The sequence below is a fragment of the Vanessa tameamea genome, chromosome 15, assembly GCF_037043105.1.
Source record: "Vanessa tameamea isolate UH-Manoa-2023 chromosome 15, ilVanTame1 primary haplotype, whole genome shotgun sequence".
Classification (NCBI taxonomy): Eukaryota; Metazoa; Arthropoda; class Insecta; order Lepidoptera; family Nymphalidae; genus Vanessa; species Vanessa tameamea.
Genome location: NC_087323.1, coordinates 2117433 through 2137877, shown reverse-complemented (window position 1 = coordinate 2137877; position 20445 = coordinate 2117433). Strand labels below are relative to the sequence as shown.

Below are 20445 nucleotides of genomic sequence, written 5' to 3'. Positions count from 1 at the left end.
CGGAAGTCGGAGCAGACTGGAAGGGCCACGCCATCAAGCGCTATGGCTTCAGGATCGGAGAGACCGCCGAAGTCGCAGAACATATATTCAGTCTTCGTTCTACTGATTTTCAAGCCAACATTCTCCAATTTCTGTTCCAATCTGCTCTGGATCTCAGGTCCGTCTTCATTAACCAGTACAATGTCGTCGGCAAAAAGCATAAGCATCACCAACTAATTACGAATACTATAACTAAACAGTACTTAGTATTTTCGTGTTCTCGCTTTAAGGTTGAGTAGTCCAGTTTAAAGATTTACTTTACATATAGAAATGTCCTTTGTAATCGCTTAATATAAACTGTTTGTGTACTCTCATATGGACTATTCTCATATGCAGGTTAACGTACAACCTGCATATGAAAATACTTCATCATTATATCTGTCCGGTGTCCAGTTCTGTACAGTTATTTTAACTCGATGGTTTAAGACAATACTCACAAAAAACTGAAAGTCTTTGGTGGTACCGAAAAGTGTTGCGTTACGCTGAGCCAAAAAACGACGAATTACGGTGATATGTAGGTAAAAATTAACGCACTATGTATATAGTATTATAGTACTAATATATTTTAAGTTATATACTGCCCAGGTTTCAAAATTCAAAGTCCATTAACTCTTTATTATAAGATCTAATTTTGAGATAAAATTAATTGAATCGATATGATTATCGTTAACAAATTAGCGTTAATTTAACACCTTATGGTTGATTGATCAAACTCAATAGGCTGTTTAGTCTAATCGTTTAGGTTATATTAATTAAATTACTAAATGTCTTAACAGTCAGTATGATATTCGATAATTGGAATATAATTGAGGTAAAACCATTTATGTAACGTTTCGATTAAAAGGGGGATGTATTGAACCAGGGCTGATGAGGTTAAAACCTTTTCAAAGAGTTCCAGTGGTGTTACAGCATCTCTTTGAATTTGGACATAAATATACATACATTAGCAGCCTGTAAATTTCTTCCTGCTGGGCTAAGGCCTCCACTCCCTTTGAGGAGAAGGTTTGGAGCATATTCCACCATGCTACTCCAATGTGAGTCGGTGGAATACACATGTGGCAGAATTTCGTTGAAATTAGACATATGCAGGTTTCCTCGCGATTTTTTCCTTCACCGCCAAGCACGAGATGAATTATAAACACAAAAACACATGAAAATTCAGTGGTGCCTGCCTGGGTTTGAACCTGAAATCATCGGTTAAGATGCACGCGTTCTAACTACTGGGCAAACTCGGCTCATAAATATACAATAAATATAAATAAGTACGGTATAGATGATTTTGAGCTTTTACCCCGGCTCCTTCTCATTTACTAAAAACTTTTCGTTTACTTTTAAGCGAGGCCAGCTTTATGTGGCTCTGTCACGTGTTCTCACTGCAAAATAATATATGCTCTAATCCCCGACGGCACTTCGTGTAATATATATTACGTAGTTAGACAAATATATCATAACTTTTTAACATTACAAGATTAAATTATAAATTTACATACACAGATGTGTCAACCATAAAATACCTCTACTTTTGAGGCATAAAGTCATGCGAACGGAGTCGCGAGCACCAGCTAGTTTCATAAATCAATAATCTGGTGATAAATAAATCTTTGTAACTAAAAAAAATAAATGTAAAGTTTTAAAAATATTTACGTAAGACCGCTTCGGTGGGTTCAGTGAGTGTGGGTGGTGGTGAATATTACTATATATTTTTATTCACGAAATTTCAGTTCATAGGTACGGATTTTCTCTCTCGATGATTTGAAGTTCAGTATTGCTCAGTACTTATTCCTTAAAGGCCGGCAACGCACCTGCAACCCCCCTGGTGTTGCAGATGTCCATGGCGGTGGTAATCACTTTCCATCAGATGAGCCTCCTGCTCGTTTGCCCCTACAAAATAAAAAAAATCACTTTCCATCAGATGAGCCTCCTGCTCGTTTGCCCCTACAAAATAAAAAAAAAAACTTTCCATCACATGAGCCTCCTGCTCGTTTGCCCCTACAAAATAAAAAAAAAAAAATTGCTCCCAATTATACGAAACTTGTATGTTTGATTAAGATCCACGTATCCTAAATAGAGTAAGCTATTATATCGTAATATTAATATACAATATTCACATTTTTTAAATAAAAAACATCATGTTTTACTTGGTGGTAGGGTTACATTTTACAAGTCTCTCTGGATAGGCTCCCGCATTCGTGTAGCCCTCGCCATTCCTATCACATAATATTCTACCGCCTAACAGAAATACTGAGTATTGTTAAGTTCCGGTTTGAAGGGTAAGAGAATCATTGTAACTACAGGCACCAAGGATATAAGAACTTAGTTCCCAAGGTTGGTGGCGCATTGGTGATATGAGGAACGATTAATAGTTATAATTAGTTGCTTTTTTTTTATTTCTTATACTTTTTATAATTGTGTCATGTCCTAATAAACATTTCTTTCTTTCTTTCTAATATTTCTTACAGTATCAAGTTCTAAGTGTAGGGATGACCGCTTACCGTCAAGTGACCTATTTACCGATTCTCCAAGCCATGACATAAAAAATACGAAAAGATAACTTAATAGGTCATGCTGATTAGATCAGGTGTTTTCCACGAACAAAAATATATATATATATTTATTATTATTATTCGATTCCACAAATTATTATCGAATTTATACGTATCTTATTTGTGAATTAAATACAACAAAAATGTCGAATAATTCAATCGGTTTGTTTATTCGAGTGTATTCGAATAACTATCACTGACGACTTCAATTATAGAATGTGAAAACCAGGCACGTAGCGACCGATCGACGCGATTCAGTGCGGTTCTGCGGTTGCACGCCTTTAGTTTACTTGAACAAAACACAATCGACACGACCAGTTACGGGTGTTATTGAATTCGTTAAAAAAATATATTTATGTTTCTTATAAAGATTTTTTTCTTTTATATTACGATCGTAGACGAGTCAACCTAATTTATAAAACAGTAGTGCCTTAGTCTATATTTTAGCCTTTAAGCCTTATTGATATTGTAACAAGTATTCATGTAATATATTGCTTATTTAGATTCAAGATGGCGCATTGGTTTTGATGAATTATAACCGATGATTTCGAATTTAACGCAAGGAGGTATCACTGATTTTTTGTGTGCTTTTGTATTTAAAATTCATTTCATGCTCAGCGGTGAAAAAATCCAATATTAGACGTTTTTTTTTTTCATATTGACTTTCAGCCGCATTGGAGTAGTGATGAAAGAAGCCTCCAGGCTTCTCAAAAGGACAGGATACCTTTGCTCGGTAGTGTATTTACAAGCTAGTACTTTACTTAAAAAGGTGGAGCTTTTTCTAGTTACTATATATATCCTGATGCTCTGGGTTCAAGCTTCATGAGACCGATAAAAAGTTATTGAGGTTTTCCATCGAAGTCTGTAGACTCCCTGTGCTTTGGTAAACAAGTAAAGTCTTTGGTCCTGCGATTAAAATTGTTCCCTTGGGGGGCGATTTTTCGTGGCATCATATTATGTGAATGAGGGAAAAAAGAGTGCACAATTGCACACACACTTGTGCAATTTAATTTGTCGTAGTGTTGTATAGATTGATGCTGTGACCGAAATCGGGACGATTTTATCATCATGATTAGGTGATGGGGCTAGATCGATATTGAATAAAATAACAAAATTTTAGGTATATTCCATAATTTAATGTATGTACTAAAAAAACAATTGCGTAATTGTGATACTCGTAATATTGCAAGGGACAAACATAAACTAATTACTCTTGTTACTCTGGATAATGTATACGGATGTACAACAGGGTCCCCGAAAACATTAAAAGTTGCTAAATTTATGAAAATTGTTAGACAACGCTTTTTTGCAATAAGTTATGCAATTATAGATTTTATGGATAGTGTTCACCTTCGAAACGAAATAATCACCTCCTGGCTGTTTCTATCTCATATCGAAAAATAATGAAAACACACTGTACTTCTTTTGCTGGTTCTGACCGGTGGTAGTGTTTAAGTTGACAGTAAATAAGTACGTGTAATGCTTCTATACAAATGATTTAGAATTTGTATTTATTAAAATAATGACATCTAGTTGCCTTTTTATATATAAAAAAATATGTATTTTAAGCCCTGCAATAAATTTTCTTTTTATTCATCCAGACATAATTACGCCATAACCATTAAGATTACATTTATATTTTGCGAATTATTATACTACTATTAAAATATTGCTCGATTAAAATACATAAACATTAAAAAATAAACCTTATCAACTAAAAATACAGTTCAAAATCGATAAACGATTTCGTGTCCAATCCACGTAAAATATTGGTCCTATAAAAGAATCATGAACTCGCAAAAATATAATATCGCTGAAAGCAATCGCCCGGTTAATTAATTAACCCAAAAGCGACCACTATCGGTGCGTCAGTGGTTGGGTCGTAGAGACCCTTATTAATTTTACACCACTTTTTCCACTCCAATCTCTTAATCGATTGCTGTAACGAGATTCCAGCATATATTATTTATGGGTTAGGTTTTACAGAGATTGATTCATTTTTTTTTTTTGTGATTTCGGCCTCCATTCTTCTATATTGAAAAAGTTTTTATGTTACAGATTAAGTAATCACTATAATAAAAGGCCTGAAGACTTTAAAGCATAATGGTATGACCTCGATGTAGTTATAAATAATACCTTTATGAAGGTGAATTGTAACATTAAAATATATAAGCTGGAATAACCTTCGATAAATTGGATTATAACATGCCTTAACTTAATTCTGAGGTAAATTTATAATCTTTCGAATAAAAGCATTTATTTTTAATAAGAAAATAAAGTGAAACCGCAAAAATGAGTACATTAATTTTCTTTACCAATTTATCTTTAATTGGTTACTCAATGTGACGTCTACTGTCATGTTAAATTGCCAATAACGTCATAATTATAAACTAAAAGAAAAACTTTTAACACAAAGTTTTCGTCTCCGCAAAGTCGCAATTCCGCAAAACAGTTAGCTTTGCCGATTAACCAATTTTAATGATATAACCATACTGATAAACAATGCACATTAAAAAATAAAATATTATAAAAATTATAATAAAAATGATGATAAAAAGTGTAGACTTGACATTTTTTATTTAAACATAAGTATGTTTAAATAATTCGTTATTGGAAAAACTAACTCTAAAATACTGAGGTTTCTTCAAATCTAATTGATTCATGTAAAATGACGATTCAAAAATACTTGTAATAATTGACTTACTTGAATAAAGTATATTTTGTTTTTTCATGGCGATATTTCACCGAAGTCTGTGAAAGTACTTTAAGATGTTTTACAAATGAACAGATTAGTACAAAGCTAATGAAGCTTATTGGCTTGGCTTTATTTTAAATGGTACTTAGGATATAATTTTAAGAGTGAATTTATAGGACTAAACTAAAGTACCGTAAATGAAATTCAAGCATTGATCGATAGATGTCGCTAGTTTAGTATATCAATAATTTCTAAAATAAGCAAATCAATTTATTATATAATGAAAGCACCATTTTAACTGTATTTGTATTTAGATAATGAAGACTTCTTATTACAAAATATGAACAACTGTATAATATTGCAATTGAATTAAGAAATTGCTTCTAAACTTAGCAAAAGAATACTTTGTAACGAAAATACTTTTTTTATATATTCATTCACACTAGCTAGCGTCCGTGAATTTGTTTGGCGTTTCCAGTGGTTAGAACGCGTTAATAGATGATCGCGAGCGAGTTCGACCCCAAGCACCACTTATATTTTATAAGATTCGTTCGTGTTTATAATTCATCTCGTGCTCAGTGGAAAAAGCAAGCGTGGGGGAACACGGGAACACGGGAGCGTCACATTAGAGCAGCGTGGTAGAAAATCTTCTCCTCATAAAACGATGCTTTATATCTATATTTAATATTATAAAGAGGAAAACTTTGTTTGTTTGGTTGTAATGAATAGGCTCAAAAACTACAGGACCGATTTAAAAAAATCTTTCAGCATTCGAAAGCTACATTATCCACGATTAACATAGGCTAAATTTTAATTTGAAATAAATAGGGTTCCGTAAGATATTTGGGTTTTTCGCATTCAAGGTGTAAAAAATGAACCAAAAAAGTTACTTATTTTGCGTACGCTGCCTAAACTATAAAAGATAAAACCATAAAATGTTCAAATTAATTGTAGATCTTATAAATATCTACAAAAAAGTCCGCGACACACAACACCGATCTATGTCGAGTGAAGCACAACAACCATTTTTTTATTTAAAAATCTTGATTTTTTTTGGACTACATTTAAATTCATTTATTTTACTAATGCTCTTAATCCTTATCAAAATAATTTCTGCCAGGAATGAAACAGTCAACGAAAATAACAATTTAATTATGCAGAAAGTACCGGGTGAAGTTAAGTGCTATAAATCCATAGACACCGTCACTAACATCGAGGTCACAGTGCACTACCCCCAGGAATTTTTAAATTCTCTTAACCCCGCTGGGCTACCACCTCATGAACTGTCGTTAAAAGTTGGCAGGCCGATAATGCTTCTCAGAAATTTAAACCCCCCCAACATGTGTAAGGGCACGAGACTTCTTATAAAGGAGCTAAAAGATAATTTAATAGTAGCGAAGATTATTATCACCGGCCCTGCAGCTGGTGAATTAGCTCATATACCAAGAATACCCATGATTCCTACTGATTTGCTTATATAAAATATAAAAGGCTCCATTTTCCAGTAAAAATTCTTTTGCACTAACGATAAAAAAATCCCAGGGCCAAACATGCAAATTAGTAGGAATTGATTTACGAAAGGAATGTTTTACGCATGGGCAACTTTACGTTGCTCTATCACGGGCCGGGGCTCCCGACCATCAGTATATTTTGTTACCTGAAAATAATTTGACATCAAATGTTGTGTATAGAGAAGCTCTACAATAATCGCTTTAGTTATCTATCCTAAAACAACGGGTTGCGCTCCGGGACTGCCGGCAGAAATGAAAACTTAGTATTAATTACATTTAAATATTTTCATCATTAACAACTTTAACATCTACTTAACGAAAATCTATGCAGCCTGCGGATAATGATTGCGTTATCGATGTTAGTGTCGGTGTCTGTGAATTGACCTGGGAATAATTTTGCTGACCGTGTCTTTCCTGGGTAGGCTTTATGCAGCGGTAACCGATATCCACGCGGGCGGAGCCGCGGGCGACCGCTATTAAACATATAGCTTTGAATTTTCAATAAATATTCAATGTACACCTACAGATTCGGTCGATTTACTCCTTTATTGTATGTATAGAAAAAAATTGTCGGTAAATAAGTTTACAAAATCAAAAATCAAGTCAACAAATAGTTATTATGTAAATAGATATTATATCTATTTACATAATAACTATTTACATGACATCCATGATCTGTATAGTGTTATAAAGTTTTCATAATTTTCGCAAAGTTTAAAAAGTTCATCTTCTTTTTTTTTATGGCATTGGTTGGCGGACGTGCCACCGCCTATAGACAAAGGCGCTGTAAGAAATATTAACCATTCCTTACATCACCTATGCGCCACCAACCTTGGGAACCAAGATGTTATGTCCCTTGTGCCTGTGATTACACTGGCTCACTCTGAATTTACATGTGCTTAATTTGTGTTTATAATTCATCTCGAGCTCGGCGGTGAAGGAATACATCGTAAGGAAACCTGCATGTGTCTAATTTCAAAGAAATTCTACCATTGTGTATCCACCAACCCACATTGTAGCAGCGTGGTGAAATAAGCTTCACCACGCAGCTTCTCCTCAAAGGGAGAGGAGGCCTTAGCCCAGTAGTGGGAAATATACTGTTATTACTGTTTAGTATTTAGTTACTGTTATTCTTATTAAAAAAAAACACAAATTTCAAAAGTCTTATTAACATAAAATAACAATATAAAATAACAGTTTGCTTAAACAAAACCAAATACGAAATCATGAAAAAAAAACTTCCAACAAACTGCGTCGAAATTCAATCCCGGGCCAATTTCGATTTAATTTATAGTTACCGAATTGAGTAATAGCAGTTGACGCAAAAACCGACTGAATATACGCAAATTGACCACTGAAGAGTAAATTCGCTTTTAAATTCGAAATGCATATATAACGAGCCTAAATTTAACACAATTATTGGATATGTTTTTATTTTTATTCGTTTTACTTTAAGCTTATTTTAAAATATACAGCCTAAGCTTTATACAAATTCTATTGTAATAATTTTACCAAAAAGGTTTTATATCTCCCACGAAAAAGGGTGTTATCAATTTATACTGATTCATTGTTTTTTTTAAGTGATGTATGATCTTTATTTATTTGTTTTAGTATGAGAGTGTTACTAGAAGCTGAATGAAGTGCTGTTGTTTTAGTTTAATACCTTATCTTGAAGTAAAGTTTTTATATTAATAAATTAATAATCAAAATATTTTCTTTCGATTCAAGTAGGCTTTAGCACTTTTGAATCGTAATTTTATAAAAATTTTACTAAATATAAAACTACTACTGGTTCTACTTTCAAGGATTATGCTAAGCACTGGTTCTATGGCTCCGTAAGAAAATTTAATCATTCCTTAGATCACCAATGCACCACCAATCTCGGAGACTAACATATTATGCTCGATATGTCTGTAATTACACTGGTTCAGTCACCCTTCAAACCGTAACACAATTACTAAGTACAAAGTATTGCTGCTTGGTGGTAGAACAACTTATGAATAGGTACCTACCCAGGTGGGCTTGCAGAAAGCCTTCCCAATTAACCAATTAATTCATCATCATTGTAATATTATTAATAATACACATTTTATTGTTTGGTTTGAATGGTGAGTGAGCCGGTATAACGGCAATGTCTAATTACAATATTAGTAAAGACTATTTTTAATGAGCCGAGATGGCCCAGTGGTTAGAACGCGTGCATCTTAACCGATGATTGTGGGTTCAAACCCAATCAAGCACCACTGAATTTTCATGTGGTTAATTTGTGTTTATAATTCATCTCGTGGTCGGCGGTGAAGGAAAATATCGTGAGGAAACCTGCATGTGTCTAATTTCAACGAAATTCTGCCAAATGTGTATTCCACCAACGCATTGGAGCAGCGTGGTGGAATATGCTCCAAACCTTTTCCTCAAAAGGGAGAGGAGGCCTTAGCCCAGTAGTGGGAAATTTACAGGCTGTTGATGAAAAGACTATTTAAATAGTATCAATCCTTTTCCAACATGTCGATAATATTATCATTTTGATATACATTTAGATATCCAATACCTATATTTTATAAGGTTTTTAATATAAAGCTATCACCGGTTCAGAAAGTAGTTTCTATGAGTAAAACCATTTAAAATTTCAGTAGTGACTATTACATCGATATGATCATTAACAAAACTTGCACTGTTAAACATATATACGTATAAACTAAGTAATTTCAAACCTTTGCTTCGGAGTATTCAAGTAAAATCCAACAATGGGCTGAGATTTTTTTCCCCTTATATTCTCAACTTGGCAAAGTTAAGAAAAACATAAAACACGATATGATTGAGCAGAATCAATGCATTATCGTATAATAAAAACACAACAGAATTACGGCGGAACATTGTACAGTTTAAGAAAATATTGAATATATATTGTTCGTAACTTATAAAGTATATTTTTAAGAACATTTATCTAAATATCGTACCAATTCAGCTAAAATTACCAAGTCCTCATATAACAATTTTGCGTTATAAATGACGTAAAACCCGCCAATTTGTTCTTAAATTTTCAGACTTATTTTCATGTTAATACATAATATTCTTTTCATTTATATTATTAAGAAATTAATTTGGCTTTTATAACCCTTGCAACCAAATGAAAATCAGTATAAGTTCTTTTAAAATTGCTTTACTGTGGGAAACAAATCACAAACTCGGAAAGTAAATAAATTAAGGAAATAAATAAATTACTTTAGTTTTGCGTCATTGTTGCAAAAAAATATGACTCTTTCGACTTTGTACTCATGTAGAATTATTCTGGATAGGGCACGTGTCTATTTGCACGAGAACACAAATATTAAAATATACCTGTGTTACAAATTAAGATTAAAAATAAATGTTTAAAATCTTGCATCTCACATTTCTCGAAAGAAACACTCTCTACAGGGATGATATACGTCATATATTTGAAATCCATCTCAGTTCTGAAAACTATTAAAAGCAAGAATATTTTATGCAATGCAAGCTATATCATACGTTTTACTTCTGAAGAGATATTTGCCAAGGGATGGAAGACCTCGTCTTGTTATCATCAAAGATTTTCATCTTAAAAATATACATATATAAGCTCTAGTCTGAGAATAATTTTTTGTTTGCTTATATTACATTATATTATAATGCTATAACCGTCAAAGATTCATACTAAAAATAAATGAAAGGTCATCAAAATCAATCTTGAAATATCTTCCCATCGCTGCCAAAAAACTATCTTTAACTTCTTTTGTTTATAGCATAGCTAGACGGACTGGGAAATGGGTCAACTGCTGGTCCACCACTGTCCATATCAGTGCCGTAAGAAATTTAAAAATTCCTTATATCGGCAATGCGTCGGCTCTCTCATCCCTCAAATCGAAACACAACAATTCCAAGTATTGCTGTTTGGCGGTAGAAAATGATGAGAGGTAGGTACTAATCCTACCCAGACAGTAGCACAAAGCCCTACAGCCAAATGAAATTAAACAAAACATACATTTCTCTTCATTGTATTTGTCTTAATCCCATAATGCAGTAGAACATGGTTTATTCACCGATCTCTAGCGAGATTGACGCATCGTTTACTCCGAGCCCAACCGTTCTCATTCCGTTTCAGAGCACTAATGATAACCGTCCGCGTTCTTGAGATCGCGGATTTCATTTGAATATATCATAAAATGTTATAGCATTCGGTTTAAGTAATAAGAGTTTATATATATTATTATTTGACTTCCATGCTATGAGAGCAAATTAAAAATCGAATCTGATTAAATCGTTACATTTTGCAAAGTCTATATAAAATGATTACTGTCTTGCCACACTTAATTATTTTAATAAGCGGGGTAGGTCTTCATAAGAATTTTCCACTAAACAGCAATACGTAGCATTGTTGTGTTTCGGTTCAATGGGTGTTTGAGCCGGGGTAACTACAGGTTCAATCGACATAACATCTTAGTTCCGCATTAGCGACGTAATGTTAATATTTTTTGCAGTGCCAATGGGTATGATCGATAGAGATCACTCATCGTGATGGCTCATTTGCCAGTACGCTTAACTATTTGAAATTTTATATAAATGATAGATAAGGCATTTTTTCACAAAATCAAATAATAGTTTTAAGTATTAGCAAACGTAGAACTAACCTTTTTATTGGTACAATTACAAATGACATCTTATGAATTTTGAATTAATAAATTATAATGAATTTATTTTTTTCTTGTAACTTAAGCCACAAACAATATCTTTTGTTCTTTCTTGTTGCAATATCGCTATGACAACCAGTGTAGCTAGAAACCTTGAATTCTTGACACAGCATTGTAATAGACGAATCTCAATTTATTTCTTTAGACAATGAGGTGTCTTGTAATCTTGGTTTATCCAGACTAATATACATCTTGATTCTAGTTGTAAAATTTTGGAACGTCCGCATCTTTTGTTTTGCGATTTTTTGTTGCGGTATAATTACTGTTAAACGCCTCGGTACGATAAATATTATTGCTTAGTAAATATATATTTTACTAGTTTACCGCCCAGTTGGGGAGTGGTGGTAGGTACATTTTTCCAAAATAAACAGTAGCCTATGTGCTTTTCTAGACTATAATCTATCCATGTGTCAAATTTCATCCAGATCCGTTCGTTCTTTCTGGTGCGAATGAATGACAAACATCCATCCATTCAAACTTTTGCAGTAGTCTTTTTAAAAATTAATTAAAAAAGAGGAATAATCACTACGTTCTAACTTCTTATCAAGCGACATGTCATATTATTTGTTTAATGAAATGGAGAGTTTAAATTTTTTATGCTATCAATATTTTTACTATACCAAAATTAGAAATTGCAAATGTCACCAATATTACCCAAGCTCGAGTATGTGGACGGCGGACGGGACAAAAAAAAAGTAAAAAGTATAAAAATTCGTTAATAAATCCGTTTACACAATATTTTATTTAACGCTTTATTACACGTACCAGCAAAAAACAAATATACAAAACATGTCAAAGATTACTTATTATAAAAGGCAAGCTTATCCTTTGAAGAGATTTCTTCGACCCAAAAAGGAAGGAATAAAATACAGATAAGATAGAATATCTGATGAGTGGTACCTACCCAGGAAGGTTTTTACAAAGCCACCATATGAATAAAATATATTTTATCGTATAGGCTTATTAAAGGGAGTCTTAGGTCAGTCAATTTAAACAAAGTAATTACTTTCTCTAACAATTATTTATTATAACAATTTATGGTTGTGTCCTCGTTGAGCGCTCAGACCAGAATGCCTCCCGTTATCCAGCCGTTCTCAACTATGATCAAGTCCTCGCTGTGATTGGCGAACGCTTCTGATTGGCTATCGCAAATTAGTCAAATTAACATCCAATAATCGAAATATTAACTGATCGTATAAAAACACAATGTTTTACATACTAACAAAATACATAACAATTTTAACAAGTATATCTATTTAAACCTTACATTATATTTAGTCACCTAATAATATATATATATTATTAAACATGTAAGTTGGATACATTTTCGTTCTGTATTAGTACGGTAAGTGTGCTTCAATCAAATATAATTGTTTTCGAAGTAATTTACATTGTTCTAAATTACAAATAGCATTGCCGTTTAATTCAGTCTGCTAGTAGCAGATGCCAGTTGATATAAAAATTACATAACTAATAAACTAAGTTTAATTACTGATGATAATAACACTAAATTTTGGTTATATACGGCTGAAACGGCCTTCTTAGCTCACAATATTGTCATACTATACATTATATACTACTTCCTTCTAAGTTTGCATAAAAATGAATTAAAAATTAATAGAATTTTCAATTGACGATATCAATAAAAAATGTTATTTAAAGAAATCAATATTAATATATATTACAATAAAAATTATCATAAAGTAAAATAAACTAGCCTTGATTAGATTATTTTAATTGCGTATGTAATTAGACAATAGATTAATTCGACTTTATTAATTGTGAACCTATAGGCTAATTATTGTAAAGCGCCATCTAAACATAAACTCCGGAAGTAACATACAACGTCGTACAGCGCCTTTACTGAAAACATGAAGATCCCAGCAGTTGAAATATTCTTAATATTCTGAAATCTATAATAATTATTTTTATTAAAAATATATATGAAGGACTTAAATAAGTATATATGAATCATAATTAATGATTCGTTAGCTACCAATCCGGCAGGAGTAAGGTTCTATATACGACTTATAAATTGAAAAACAAACCCACTAATAAATTATTATTTTTTCCGGCTAGCTTAGTTGAAGTTCCCGGTTATTCTCCTCTTTTATTTTATTAATGTTATTACATGTATAATACTCATAAATATTCCTCTTGTGTCAATATATTTAGGGATGAAAATCGCATTAAAATTAGTTGCATAGTTTAAAAGATTAAGCGTACAGACAACGGAAAGCAACTTTGTTTATCATACAAATCATGGCTATGTGAAAATATTAAACTTCGCAGAATATTTTCTATAATACGATTAATCCAGAAGTTAATCACTTTACTTATGATGTGATTTATGATGTTTTAAATTTTATTAAACATCACTTTAATCGTATTATATACTTTTTAAAACTAGTTTTATAGAATAACGTTATTAATAAGTACTAAAGGTTTCGAATATAATAAATATCTGGTGTTCACATATGAATAGTAACACCAGTTACTATTCATATGTGAAGACGCAATTACGATTGAAATATAAAGATGTTTTATTTAGTCTTAAAAAAGCTTAAATTCTGATCCACATTATAATTTTAAATCGACCTAAAAATTAATGACTTATTTTTTTGTGTCGAAATATTGTATGTTTATTATTCTAGTAGTAAATTAAAATGAAATTTTCGAAGTATAGAATATTATACCTAGCATAGTATCACTTTTAACCCAGCTTAGCTTCTTAAGTTATGCCGCACTACGCCTTGCAAGCTGGGCCTTCCATCGTATGATACACAAAGGAATTCCTATTACATCTTGCATCCAAGAAACAATTGTATCGTTGGAGAAGGTAATACATTTTTTAAAATTAGAATTTTTATATTACATTAATGACAATATATAAATCTAAACAATATTTGCACTTAAGTAATTCAAAACATCACTTAAAATATTTCTATATGTAATACTAGTTAGTGGATGCTTATGTTCAAAATGTCACTTTTCTAGAGTCAGTAGTGTTAGCTGTGCATTAATAATATTCGAACAATGTCTCAATCAAGATGGCAAAATAAACAGGATTCAGATCACAGGTGAAATATGGATAAGGATAATTATTGGCAATAGCGATAAAAAAACTATCGTTACGAGCTGACGGATATAATATAAGACAATTACAGAACCAAAATGTCGATAAATAGTTATATTAAATATAGTCTAAGTTCTGATATCTTGTATTGGGTACAGATATTTATATTTGGCGTAATCGAATCCAGGTAAGTCTCGATTAGAAGGTATTGACGTGTACCAAGAACAAGGTAATATTGTTTATGGTACTAGAGTCGAGCGACTATAATATATTTTGATAGGAAAAAAATAAATATAAAAAGTTATATAGTCACTAACAACAATAATAATATAATTATTGTATTATTTGACTGAATAGCGCAAATATTTTTATTCCTACTCAACTTTGGTGTCGTTAACACGTATTGGTCACAAAAATAGTAATTACTTTAAATATCATCTATTGATGATATTTAAAGGTATATGGCAAAGAGTTTAAGCATAGAAATTACAAAGTATTCAATGGAAATACCATAAAATATAAACACTTCTGAAACACAAGTAATATGGTCTGAATTATTTACATATAACTATTAAATGTTGCATTGTAATATTTCGGTTCATCACCTATAACGTTATCACAATACACGTTATCGCTTCGTTAGGAAAACATGTTTACATTAACAGTCTTAATTAAACTACCAATTTAGGTTACCCATTATATAATATGTGATTTTCCTGCATCGTATAAGGGGAGGACAGATTTGAAATAGCTTTTAAGATTAATGTATTGCTAATATACTTGAACATTGCTCTTAAAAATATGGAGTAAATGCTATAACAGTATAAGAGTATTGTTTTCTTTAATTAGAAACTAGTTGTTATCCGCGGTTTCACTCGCGTTTTAGGGGTTGCTCATCAGGGGTTAGACATAGCCTATGTCCTTTCTGGGGGTTCAAGCTTGCTTCGTACCATTCATCAAATTGGGTTCAGTAATTTGTCTGTGAAAGAATATCTGACTGACAGACAGAGCTACTTTTGTACCTATTTATAATATTATCATAGATATTTTTTTAAATTATTGTTCGTTTAAAAATGTTAAAAAGTTAAAGTTTCAAAGTGGCTAAGAGTGTCTAACGCGTCGCGTTCTGTATAAATGAAATGTAAATTCAGCAACGGATCGCAGCTATAAATTCAACTCATATTTGATTTCATGAATGATTTTATTCCAAGTATCGTTTGGAAAAACCGTAATGACAGTCGCATATTTCGGTCAGTTTTAGTTCCAAAGGTTCACCTCTTATCTTGATTTATTTTTCGGTCATAGCGTCAATATTCATAATTAAAAATATAAATAATGCCAACAAATAATAATAATAATCATACATTTCAGTTATAACGTATTATTCAGTTTGAGCTCTGGTATAAAGATATATATTCAGAATTCCAGATACTAATGTTAAGTCTAAGATAAGCCTAACCATTGAAAAGTTTCATAAATATATGTTTGATTCTATAATTATTTCAAAAATAAAAATACAATTATTTCATACCTTAAATGATTATTGAATTCTTCTATTATATTTATGCCCAAAGTCTTCACGATCCCCAGTATTTTTTATTATTTCTCTACACGTTTTCCTCTATACACGAAGTAGACACAACTCATGATGATAATATATTTAAATGGGTTTTCTTAGCGTACAATATAGAATAAAAGTAAAACCAAAATTATCAAGATTGCCAAGATAGATTTTATCAAGGGACTCGATCATCAAAATTATTAAATTCGGGTTAAAGACACTGTTTCTTAGTACATCAGGAGTAAGACATGTCTGTGGCTTAGTTGGAGGCGTTTGGCATGAAAACGTTGACAGTATGCTGTGCCAGCATTGAACATGTCTAATGAAACCACAGAATAGAAGCAATATAGAAGTGGCGCGTGTTGTTAATTTAATTTTGCCACGAATTTAATGTATATTTAGACAGATGGACGGTATTTCGCATACAGACGTTGACACTGTAAATAGTTAATCATTTTTTACTTTTTCAAATTAGCGCCAATTTTGTGCTTTAGGGGGTGATATTGTATATGCCATTAGTTCTTGCTTGATATTTATATTCTTGCTTGAAATTGTCGACCTCGATTAAGACAAAATTAAAGTCCACCTTGAAAAAAAAGGGTTGAATGTTTTTTGATATAACTCGGCTATGCGTCGTGATACAGGAGTTCCGACAAAATATTTTTGGTTGCTTCATTTACGTTCTACTATTTAGGTCCTATATATTTTTAACCTACCGTTGATGGTTATTGAGATATCGAGCTCGTTATACCTACCGTTATTCATTGTCCAACTATGTAAATTCCTAAAATTTCAAGTTTCAATTTGAAGGCAACTTTTTTTTATATGTAGCGTTTGTGTAATATGTTTCTGTGGCAAAAAACTTATCACAACGTTTTACGCCTTGCTGTGTATATAATACACATTACTATATAATTTTATGAATGACTTATGATTGTCTTTTTGCCCTCTAAATTTAAAATATTTTATTTATTTCCCGTTTGAGATGACAATTTTACCTCTGTATATGTTCTGTGAACGAAAATGTAAGCTTAGTACACTTATGTGTAGGACATTTCGCTTTCCATCTAAACGGGAATTTTAGGCTAATTTTATTTTATTTCACACTTTCAACTTACGTGGGATATGACTTTTTACAAAACAATTTTTATAAAAACTTAGTTTAAGTAGCGCTGAGTCTCGTCGGCTTTACACATTTATTACATAAAATAGTACTTATCGCTTTTATATAATAAATTTAATTCTAACAACTGCTGACGCTACTTATCTAATAGCGTCACCAGTTACATAAATAATAATTGTAAAAAAATATTTTTTTTTTTACTAATTATTATTAGTATTATAGTATTTTTTATAATAATTATAATCACATTATATACATACATAAATATACTAAAAAAGTACTTAAGGAAAACATCGAATGTTTTTTCAAAACACCATTTTATACGAGGCGAAAGATACTCGAAATTTTATATGCCAATTAAATAAACATTAATAATATTCTAAAAAAAATAACACAGTACACAGTTGTTCAAAAGCTAAGTTTCAAATGCAAAATACATTAATAAAATAATAATTTCAACATCATAGTATAGTACCCCTGGTGGGACTCGAACCCACAATCCCCGGCTTAGGAGGCCGATGCCTTATCCATTAGGCCACAGGGGCTTCTGATAATACATATGAATATGTAGCCTGTAATTTTTTATCGGTCACTTTTAAAAGGGCTGCTCTGAAGACAGGGATGCTAGTTAATTTATCGTTCTTTTAATAGACATTGCAATTCAATTAAAAATCATTGCCATCATCTACACTGTCATACTTTGCACAGTAACTTATATTAATCTATAAACATTATATTTTTATAGATAAAAGTACCATTTAATTAATGAAATAAATATAGCTTTCTGTCTATCAAAATTAAAGTTTTTACCATAATCACACTCGGAATAATATTATGTGAATAATAATCATCATCGTCGGAACCAGCCGAAAAATGTTTCCTGGTGAACAAAGGCCACCCCCCAGGATTTGGAGCGTCCCACACACGAGGGGCCGATCAAGCACTTCAATAGTTTCTTGCAACTCTTACAAGATCGTCAGTACAAGTTTAGGGAGACGTGCCCACGTGGCATCTATTTGAGACATCATATTTTTAGAGATATCACTTATTTATCTATTTATAAACTTTATACCAAAAAATACAATAGTACATCATCATAACGCAGAATATACAGCAATTCAAAAGCATGCAAAAGCGGTCTTATATTTTCCCACCAATTTTTGTGACAGAAATTTATCTATAAAATATAAAGGAATAAGATAATCTTAAAATAGTTAAAATAAAATAACTATTATCAACATTTTACCTTCATCGTCATCTTTATCAGCAAATCTCAATTCACTGCTGGACATAGGCATAATCCAAATTGCAACAAAGTTCCCGATATTTTCACCTTGCCCACCCAGAGAGGTCTTACCACATTCTTCAGGTCGTTGATCCACCAGCCAGGGAGGAGTCCTATGTTATATTTGGCAAATCCATGGTCTCCACTCTTGGTCTGTCTGCTAATCACTCATACTCTCTCGATAACTGGTGTTCTCCGGATAACCTTGTTTTTAATTTTATCTTTTAAATATACTCAGAGTATAGCTCATAATAAAGCACGTGAATCGACCTCTCATTTGTGAACTAGACACCGTAAGTACATCCACGATTCGATTCGGCTATGTCATGGCAAACAAATTGGTTCAATGATAAAATAAAATTATTAAAAAGGATTAGTTTGATTCTATCTTATTTTGAGTTTTAGAACAAACCGAATTTTAAGTTAAACAATTATATTCAATAACTGATATTACGTAACGGAATAAACAGTAAAAATAAATATTAACTTATATTTGTTCCATTTAATTGTAACGATTAAAACCCAATTCAACATGAAGCATGCGTTCTGCTTATTATTTAAAACAAAGAACACTATCCTCTAATAATCCCCTAAAAAATGTTATGTTTTTTGTAGGTAGGGTTAGATAGAGCTTTGCGTGGATCTGTGTGATTAGTTACTGGGCATTCAGAAATATTTCTAATGAAGCTCCTAGTTTCAACCCCGAGTCAGCCATTAAAAAGTAATTGAGTTTCACCATCAAAATATTCTAGTAAGTAAGAAAGAACGTAAAGCCGTTGGTCATGTGTCTAAACTCTCTTTTATCGTGTCAGATCGCTGTTTCAACAGATTTCGAGAGTGATGACATAGAAATTTTTCGTCTGTTTGCACATACACTTCTTCACCATAACGTTTTCTCAGTTCTGCTCAGGGTGCTCAGCATAAATATTAGCGCTGTAAGAATTATTAATAACAATTCAATGTAATGTCAATATACCAACAATCACGGAAAAAAGATAAATATTTTATTATAATATTAAACAAAAGTAATCAATCATAACATTGAATATTAATCAAAGCAGACAAAATTTTCGAATCGAAAATCATCAAGTGTTTTCAAGATAAACGAGGCAAAATAAACAGAAACGAACTTTGATATAACAATTGAACATTACGAAATCTCTATAAAATATATTGTTGAAACTAATAGTACTAAACTTGAATATAAAGTAATATTTAAACGTTAAGTTAATAAAATATATTAATTAATTAAAAAAAACAGCATGGTTGATAGATCGCGCATACTACCCCTGGTGGGACTCGAACCCACAGTCCCCGGCTTAGGAGGCCGATGCCTTATCCATTAGGCCACAGGGGCTGATAACTTTTCTCATGAATTTGTTTGTTCTTATCGGCTTTTTTTATAAATATCCTCCATGTCATAGGGAAGCCTCCCTATGACATGAAACCTAGAATTCTAAGTATAATTTCACAGGTTCATATTTGGTAAAACAGGGATAACAGTTTGTGTGCTATAGATTAATTATAAATTTCGTGCGGGTAAATCCGCAGGTCCAGCTAGTTATATATAATATATGATAGTTTTTATCGGAGACAAATCGTATATATAACGCGAGTCACGTGACGAAAACCTTTTCCTCGTCTGTCAGATATGAAAAATATTGCTATGTAAAATTTATTGCTTCTGTTATTCCGTAATATGTTATAAATTTATCATATTTACGTGCAGAATTTACTCTTTATTTGTGATATACTCTATGCCATTTTAAGCTCACTGATATATATGGGAAGTAAATGATGATTTTAATAATAAGCAATATCCATTATTCTAAAAAATCTGTGGCTATGGTTTAGGAGTCTTTAACGCCGTATTGAATGATTTGCAATGTTAAGCCATAGTGAAAAT

At 31.9% G+C, this 20445-nt stretch overlaps 1 protein-coding gene and 2 non-coding genes across 3 annotated transcripts; 1 reads left to right on the top strand and 2 right to left on the bottom strand.

Moving 5' to 3' along the window:
- The first annotated feature begins 6431 nt into the window (after nucleotides 1–6431).
- Nucleotides 6432–6758, top strand: LOC135193663 (uncharacterized). Its single transcript, XM_064217198.1, has one exon. The coding sequence runs from the start codon at nucleotides 6432–6434 to the stop codon at nucleotides 6756–6758; it is 327 nt and encodes a 108-aa protein (XP_064073268.1).
- Nucleotides 6759–17726: 10968 nt separating this feature from the next.
- On the bottom strand, nucleotides 17727–17799 carry Trnar-ccu (transfer RNA arginine (anticodon CCU)). Its single transcript has one exon. It is a non-coding gene; the product is annotated as a tRNA-Arg (tRNA).
- A 2024-nt stretch (nucleotides 17800–19823) lies between these two features.
- Nucleotides 19824–19896, bottom strand: Trnar-ccu (transfer RNA arginine (anticodon CCU)). The gene has a single exon. It is a non-coding gene; the product is annotated as a tRNA-Arg (tRNA).
- Between the last annotated feature and the right edge of the window lie 549 nt (nucleotides 19897–20445).